Source organism: Diabrotica virgifera, chromosome 5, assembly GCF_917563875.1.
Source record: "Diabrotica virgifera virgifera chromosome 5, PGI_DIABVI_V3a".
In the NCBI taxonomy this organism is placed as follows: Eukaryota; Metazoa; Arthropoda; class Insecta; order Coleoptera; family Chrysomelidae; genus Diabrotica; species Diabrotica virgifera.
Window position 1 is genome coordinate 186,211,130 of NC_065447.1, and position 9,626 is coordinate 186,220,755.

Sequence of the window (9,626 nt, forward strand, 5' to 3'; positions counted from 1 at the left end):
TTAGTTGCCATTGAAAATGTTGATTTTTCGACAAGAAAACTACGTTTTCAGACGGTTTTTCGCAAATAACTCAAAAAGTAAATATTTTATCGAAAAAAAATATCTTTAGCAAAAGTGTAGCTTATAAAAAACCAGAAAATGGTGTATCAGTAAAGTCTATCAATCAAATAAAACAAAGTTGTAGCTCGATCGATACATTTCAGCTCCGATTAAACGTGTTTTTTGTTGGTTTATACCAATAATTAGAAAACAAGTTTGTAATAAGAGTGAAGTTTAAAGTGGTTTTTAAGTGCAGAGAAGAAAAATTGTAAGTACAATTTTCATTTCGACCATATCAAACCATTTCTTAAAGAATATTGCTGAAACCTAACCAACAGAAAATCCATTTTTATTTAAAATAAAAACGCCGAATAACCGGCTTATTTAAATTAAGTCAGGAGCGGCTCTAGAAAATTTCCTTCAAATGAAGAAAGCAAAAATTAAAAATGGATAGCGATAATTTAACTCATACCAAACCACTATCAACACAAACTACCTCTTCAACATCTTCAACAATTACTTATTCCAACGCCGTAACGAATTTTAACTTCCCCACCAAGCAACAAGCAGTCGTTTTGTCATCTGTACCAGACATAAAAATACATGAATACATAACAGCAATAGGAACTATAGTACAACCAAAAAATATCATCTTCGCGTCCAGAATCTCAAACAACCGAGTATGCATCTATCTTAGTAACACCACAATCGTAGAAAATTTACTACATAATCACAAATCCGTTTCAATACAAGGAAATGACATAGAGATCAGAAGATTAATTACTCCTGCAAGCCGACTAGTGATATCAGGTGTCTGTCCCAGTATTCCAAATACTATAATCGAAGAAGAGCTTAAAAAATTGGAGCTTACTGCAGTGTCTAAAATAACATTTTTAAAAGTTGGCATGCCTGAATCTGAATACAGTCATATATTGAGCTTTAGGCGTCAAGTATTTGTTTCTCCAAAAATTAATAAGTCTATCCCAAATTCACTTCTAATATCTCACGACAACACCGCTTACAGAATTTATCTTTCCTTAGATGGTCTAAATTGCTCTAAATGTAATACCACAGGGCATAAAGATGAAAACTGCACTACTGAATCAACTAATGAACAAAATCTTGACCAGTTATCTCAACCTATGAATGTTAATACTTCTGAAACAGAAAATTATCCAATAAATCAAAAATCCATTACATCAGAGTCTCCAACTGCTCATCAATCCAGTACTCCTCCTACTTCTATAACCAACCCACCACCAAGTGCCTCCTCCAACTCACAAAACCTATCTGAATCATCATCTAATACTACCAACATAGTAGCACATACTTCTATCAAAAGACAAATTTCAACATCTCCTGAAATAATAGAGTCAGAAAATCAAAAAATAATACTTCCAGCTCCAAAGCAATCTGCACCCAAAAGAATAAAAAAAGCACTTAACATCGAAACCTCAATGAAACCTATAGAAGCCATTTTATCGTCAGCCACTACTCTTTACCCACTAAAATATACAGAACTATGTGACTATATTACAAATGCTATAGGCTCCAAATTGCCTGAAACAATAGCAAAGGATTATACTAATGACCTACAACCCACATAACAATGATGTTCGCATCATGTTCTAAGCATATCCTACCAACATTCGTCGAAGTATATCCTTTTTGGTATATGCGTAGTACAAGCATAGCATGTACCATAAAAAACATTCTAAATTTCATGTTCTTTGCATGTGCCTCAAAGAATATTCTTGCACCGAATATACTGAGCACATTCGGGTACGTAGTATCTCGGAATGTTCGTAAAAGTTTATTCTTAGAATATACCTTAATCGAATATTCTTAGTATATGCGTAAGTATATGCAAAAGTATATACTTAACACATACCTACTTGTATATACTTTTAAAATATCTAAAAAATAATATACTGTATGTACCTACCTATAGGAAGAAGAATAATGTGAGCCTATAGATTATCAACTTCGAATAATTAATAAAATTTATGTATTTTAGTAGGTGCTACTGAACTATCTAATTCATTTTTTTTAAACCGTTTTAATTCTATGGTAAAAAGTTTAAAACATAATTCTATTGTGAAGAAAAATGAGAAATTCTCGTTTTGTTTTCAGTTGAAATGAATATACCATTTTGATTTAAGTAGTTTATACCATAAGTAAAATAATTTTCGGGAATCCGGAAACGGCCATTCATTGTCATTCTGACCCTTGCATTGCATTTTATACCTGCACAAGGGAAGGGGGTAGGTAACAAAAGAGCAAAATATGAAAATAGTTTCCAGTACAGTTATGCATTTATGTCTACGCTGTTAGGTAGGACCAAGTATTTCTAGCTACAAGGACTAAAACATTTTTAAGAACATAAAAAGCAGTTTGAAAATAATAAATTCATATTGGTACTTCAATATTTCCTAAATACCTAGTAAGTAAAAGTATGTATAATGTATATAGATACCTATAAATTTTAGTAATTTACATACATATTATAATATATTTGGCTATTATATAATTATATAAGCAGCATTTTTATTTTGATGTGCACATAATAACTAAATATATTACTTATATTTTATATATAGGCTACTTACCCATATAATATTTATTATACATAGGTACCTATATAACTAACTAAAGTTTATATATTTTATACTTACTTTTTACGTAATATTGTAGAATGTAATATCTACATTCTCATATGCAATTAGAATATGTAAATATAATATATTAGTAGAACCAAAGAATACTAACACACCCTGTGGGTTTGTTAGTATTCTTTGGTAGAACCTATAGGATGAGATTGGGTGATGTTGAAAACATACTTCTGAGAAATACAGCACATCCTTGGAATATTCTTCCCATATACTAAAAATATGTGCGATAGTACATTCTAAGTATATACATAGAAGGTATATAGCACTTCACTTCCTTGGAATATTCTTCCCATATACTAAAAATATGTGCGATAGTACATTCTAAGTATATAACTAGAAGGTATATAGCACTTCCTTGGAATATTCTTCCCATATACTAAAATATGTGCGATAGTACATTCTAAGTATATAAATAGAAGGTTTATAGCACCTCCTTAGAATCTTCTAAAAAGTATGTTCTTGGTATATACTGAAAAGAAGTGCGGTAGTACATTCTAAGTATATACATAGAACGTTTAAGTACTGTAATGTAGTATATACTCAGTATATGCTCTGCACATTCGCAATGGTAATTACGCATATTCTAAGTATATACTTTTTCTGAAAAGTATGTTCTATGAATCTACTGAGAACATGAAATTGTTATGTGGGAAGGACTTAGCGCTGAATTGCAAATGGTGCACGCAAACGCAAACGACCGACGCCTTAAAAACAATATTTCAAGGATTTTAAAAAGCTAAACGGAACAGACAACTACTCTTCTGTTACTGAGGAAGAAAGCGACTGTAACCCTATTCAATAACAAATTCATAGTTCAATGGAATTTAAATGGCTTCTACAGCCATATCGAAAACTTAAAAATACTAATCAATGAATTTTCACCTTTAGTAATATGTTTACAAGAAACGCGACTTTCTAATAATAAAGTAAATTTAAAAAACTATACATCTTACACTAAATGTAGACCAGTGCAGCAGATAGCTAGCGGTGGTGTAGGTATCTTTGTGAAATCTACTGTCGAGTCCAAAGAAATTCCGATAAACACAAATTTAGAAGCGGTTGCAGTGTCAATACTTCATCATTTCAAAATCAACATTTGCAGTATATATCTACCACATCCAGACGAATCCATACTCCTAGAACTACAAAAAGTGATAGAACAAATTCCATCTCCTAAATTAATTCTGGCTGACACAAACTGTCATAACGAATCTTGGGGATCTGAAAAAACTGACAAAAATGGCAAAACTCTATTGGAAATAATTAACAACCTCAAACTAGTACTATTAAATACGGGAATGCCTACCCGTTTCAACGCATACAATGGCACGTTTTCAACCATTGATTTATCCCTCAGCGATTCAACTTTAGCACCACTACTTGAGTGGAATACGCTTTCACACTTATATGACAGCGACCATCTACCAATTTTAATCACTCATATTAAAGACGCAAACATTAACACAAAACCATATGAAACATGGAAATTAAAGTCAGCAGATTGGGAAAAGTACATTAGTTTAGTAACTGCACGAATGGAAGACTTCAAAATATTAGAAGATGTAGACACAACAATAACAAATTTTAATAATGTTATAGTTGATTCAGCAAGAGAAGCGATTGGAAAAACTAAAGCTACCACTAAAACACCCATACCCTGGTGGAATATCGAAATAGAGACTTCTTTGAAACAAACAAAACATTCATTTAATATATTTAAAAAACACAATTCCGAAGTCAACTTAGCTAGATTTAGAGCCTTAAGAGCCAGATCCAGATTTCTAGTCAAAAAATCTAAGAAAGAAAGCTGGGCCGATTATGTCTCGTCAATAAATTCATCTACACCAATAAGTGATATATGGCAAAAAATAAGGAAAATAAAAGGCTCAAACAAAGTTAATCATATCGACACCATTACTACAGATAACTTAATTACTTCAAATAAACTAGAAATTGTAGAAATCTTAGCAGATCACTATCAACTACATTCAAACAATGACCAATATAACTCTATTTTCTTAAAACACAAAGAAAAATCCGAATTGTCACAGATCGAAATAGAAGATATTTTATGCCCTCTCAATATGCCTATTACACTAGACGAGCTTAACGAAAGCCTAAGTAATGCTAAAAAAACTTCTCCAGGACCTGATGATATTCCAACTATATTTATTGAGAAATTACCGGAATCGGCAAAGAAAATTTTAGTCGACATCTTTAACAATATTTACACAAATAAAAAGTTCCCTTCAATATGGCGTCAAGCAATTATAATTCCATTTTTAAAAATGAATAAGCCAAAAAACTTACCATCCTCATATCGTCCAATATCGCTCACCAGTAATATATGCAAAGCAATGGAAAGAATATTAAGTAAAAGACTGAAATGGCACTTGGAAAACAGAAACCTTTTTACTCCAATACAAAGCGGATACCGTTCAGACAGATCGACAACTGATAACATTGTCGCACTAGAATCGGAAATTCATAAAGCATTTACAAAACAACAAAAAGTAATCGCAATATTTTTTGACATTAAAAAAGCTTTCGACACGACATGGACGCATTATATTCTCAAAATGATGAAAAACTGGAAAATAGATGGTAAGTTTCTCGCTTTTACCAAAAATTTTCTTCAAAACAGGTCCATACAAGTAAAAACCAATGGATTCATATCAACATCGAAATCACTCCATAATGGAATTCCTCAAGGATCGGCCTTAAGCCCAATATTATTCCTAATCGCAATTAATAATATAACAAACTATATAGAGCTTCCTGTAAAAGCTAGTATTTATGCTGATGATCTAGTAATATATGTTAAAAGTAAAAATATAGGTTTAGCTAGGCAAATTTTACAAAGAACATTAAACAGCCTAGAAAAGTGGTCGTTAGAGACTGGTTTAACATTTTCAACTGAGAAGACTAAAGTAATAATCTTTGACAAAAGAAGAGAGGAATACAACTTAAACCTGTGTCTAAATGGATATTCTCTGAAACAAGTACGTGAAATCAAATTTTTAGGTATAGTATTTGACTCACAACTCACATGGACTTCACATATCAACAATTTAATTCAATCCTGTCAACAACGAATAAATTTACTAAGAGTGTTATCCAATCATAAATGGGGTTCAGACACTAGAATTCTCCTAAAGCTATATCAAACTTTAATAAGAAGCAAGCTCGATTACGGATGCATGTGTTATGAAACAGCAAACAAAAATCAACTAAAAAAACTGGATATCATTCAAACCACATCTCTACGACTAATCTTTGGAGCCTTTAGAACTACTCCAATAAGAAGCCTTCAAGTTCTAGCAGGAGAAATACCATTATACCTCAGAAGACAATACCTATCACTATGCTACAATTCAAAAATTCTAAACGCAAAGGAAAATACCTTTCTCGCAAGTTTAGTATCGGAAGAACCACCGGAACAATACAGAAATTACACCACCAAGGCAATACCATTTTACGAACGCATTAAACGATTACCGTATAGCATCAATCAAAACACCTTAGCATCCATAAAAAAATATCAGACACCCCCCTGGACAGTTTCTTTACCAATAGTAGACCTCTCCTTACATAATTCTAACAAACATTCACACACCTCTGCTGAGATCAGGCTTCAATATCATACAAATTTACTCAAATACTCTTCTTACAAACTTTTCTTTACCGATGCCTCCAAAAGTTGCAACGGAATAGCTGCTGCTACTGTATCAGAAAACGTAATTTCCGCCACTAGATTATCTGATGGCTGCAGTATTTATACCGCAGAACTTCAAGGAATACTTGACGCACTAAATCATTGTAAAAATACAAATGAAAACCAAATACTAATATTATCAGATTCACTAAGTTCTTTACAGGCCATCAAACATGTTTACCCTACCCACATCAATCTATTTCTAATTAAAGACGCGTTGCATCAGCTCCAATTTTCTGGGAAAACCATCTCATTTATGTGGGTCCCATCCCATGTAGGAATAACTGGTAATGAGTTAGCAGACAAAGCAGCGTTCGAAGCGATAAACAATGTGAACATTCCGACTACAACAGGCATACCAATCTCTGACACTAAACCTTTATTCAAGAATCATGTAAACAAAATCTGGCAAAAAATATGGGATCAAACAAACACAAATCTGAAAACCATTAAACCAGACGTATCTTCAAAAAATCTTCCTATGCCACCAAAAAGAAAAGACCAAGTAATTATCAGCAGACTCCGGCTCGGACACACACGACTTACCCACAGCTACGTAATCTCCAAGGAACCGCCACCAATGTGCCAAAAATGCCAAATACCTCTCACAGTTAACCATGTAATAATAGAATGTCCAGAATACACTTCAGCGAAAACAATATTCAAGATACCCAACAGCCTGAAAGAAGCACTGGTCACAAAATTCAATGAAGTTTTATCTTTTGTAAATCATTGTAAACTGTATAACAAATTATGATTCATTTCTTTTTTTCTTTGTAAACTCTAAATAATTTCCATATTTTTGTCATTCTTATATTCTAAAAATGTATCTTTTGTTCTATCTATTTTGTATTATAAATGTACCGCTAATAACCCGAGTGGTTGATGCGGATAAATAAAAATAAAAAAAAAAAAAAATAAAGTTGTAGCTCATGAAAAATACGTTCTTATTCGTCTAATTCCAAATCGAATATTTCAAGGTGAAATCACCGAAAAATTAAGCACTTTTCGGGAAAAACCCATTTAAACTGTTTTAAAGTGTTTATAAAAAGCTTTGTTTTAATTGTTAACAAAAGTTTTAGCACTAAAAATAAGCGAGTTACGCTCAAAATAAAGTTGGCCCTCTTTTTTTTTGTAAAAAATCATGAAAATCTCGCCGTGTTTAGCTCCCCAAATGAAATTAATCGCTACCGCTTTACAAACAATTTACATACCTATCTATTTTTTATATGATCTGTCAGTCTCATCGGTTTAAAGTGTTTATTTTTGAAAGGGTTATAATTGAGAAAGCTTGAATGGGTCACTAATCATGAGTGTATGCAAATTTTGAACAGCCATATATTAACCAATTTTTGTCTTACGGAGAAACAAAATAAACTAACGTATTTATAATAGTAAAACCTACATTTTTTTACTCCTTAAGATTTTTTTCTTATCACTAATACTTTCTAAGTTATTTTGAAAAAATTAAATTTTTCAAAAATTTTTAGAAATTTTTTTTTACTACAAAACCTAATGTTTTCGAAAATAAGCACTTCAAACCAATCAAACTTAAATATCATATAAACAATACACATACAGTTAAAATAGATGGTAAAGCCAAACGATTAATTTCATTTAGGGTGCTAAATAGAGGGAGGTTTTCACGATTTTTTTTACCAAAAAAAAGGGGCCAACTTTTTATTTCAGTGTAACTCGTTTATTTTTGATGTTGTAAACATTTGTTAAAAACAAATAATAAGCTTTTTTTCGATACTTCAAAAATGTTGATAAGGTTTTCCCGAAAAACGTTTTTTTCTTCGGTGATTTCGCGTTGAATTATTCGATTTGGAATTAGACGAATAAGAACGTATTTTTCATGAGCTACAACTTTGCTTCTACTCAATTTGTAGACTTTACTGGTACATCATTGTTTTCGATTTTTTATAGGCTACACTTTTGCTAAACATATTTTTTTCGACAAAATATTTACTTTTTCAGTTATTTGGGAAAAACGGTCTGAAGGCGTAGTTTTTTTGTCGAAAAATCAACATTTTAAATCGCGAATAACTGAAAGTTAAAAAACTTAAAAAACTTTATAGAACAAAAGGTGCTTAAAATAAGTCAATTTATCCATTTCCGGCCTCATTTTAAACACGCGTTTTTCACCCCCCGAGAAGGGGTAAATGTCACCCCCCAAGTAAAAGCAACCAACGGCACAAATTCAATTTTGAAGTGGAGGGTAAGTAGAACCTAAATCCAAATTTTCATGCAAATCGGAGTTGCCCCTGGAAATTACCCTCCAAAACGGTCATTTATTGGGCTAATTTTAAAGAGGAAATATGGAAGTTTTTTTTCTGTGAAGCAATGCCTATACCTATATCCCCGTGGAAAAAAGTTATGGGGCAAAAAACAAAATTGCTTTCTTTCGTGTTTTTTTTTTGCTTTTTTTGAATATATTTTTGTAAAAAAATATTTTTGACTTTAAAATGTGATATTTCGATAGTACATTTAACCTGGAATAATTTTTGTGTAGACGTGTTTGTAAGAAAAGTGCATATAACTTACCCTAATGGACCCCGTGCCTAGGGACTAATTCACCACTTTCTCAAAAACGCACCCCTTTAAATGGTAGCACTCCGCGGTTTTTTCATATTTAGAGGTCCATTGACCATATGAAACGATAATACCCCGTTAACGTTGTAGTTTCTTTTTAAAGTACATATAATAGCCTACTACTACAAAAGCAAGCCATTGGACTTGCGTAAGTCCTAGATTTTCACCCAACGTGACCGGAATAGAACTGAAAGTCGATATTTGAACTATTCATATTGCGTTGATTAATGTACCTAAAATTTCACTAATTTTGATAATCACTTACTGATAAGCAAATAGGTATTGTAATAATTACTTTCTTTTCTTTGCTTTAGGAAGAACTTAAAAAGTTGTGACTGACTGAATGGCAAATGCCAGTACAAAAAAAATCTAATTTTGAGTCGTTTTTACCACAGTTCTGTCCATAACTTTATAACCGGAAATGACATCAAAACCAGAACTAAATATTCGAGCTAGACTTTTCAATACACGATGATTGATATATGTATATTAAAAAAAAAAAAGAATGTGTGTGTACTCTGTACGCGCGTAAGAAGTTATACTTCTATTATATGATTTCAACGAAATTAATATACTTTAAACACTTTATTTATATTTTATTTAAA

At 31.9% G+C, this 9,626-nt stretch overlaps 2 protein-coding genes across 3 annotated transcripts in view; both read left to right on the forward strand.

Annotated features, from left to right (window-relative positions):
• LOC114328578 (ATP-binding cassette sub-family G member 1) overlaps positions 1-9,626 on the forward strand; it is a 475,585-nt gene that overhangs the window by 451,147 nt on the left and 14,812 nt on the right. The window lies entirely within an intron of this gene.
• On the forward strand, positions 195-2,077 carry LOC126885238 (uncharacterized). Its single transcript, XM_050651707.1, has 2 exons — positions 195-982; positions 1,017-2,077. The coding sequence occupies exons 1-2, from the start codon at positions 486-488 to the stop codon at positions 1,036-1,038; spliced, it is 519 nt and encodes a 172-aa protein (XP_050507664.1). The 5' UTR covers positions 195-485; the 3' UTR covers positions 1,039-2,077.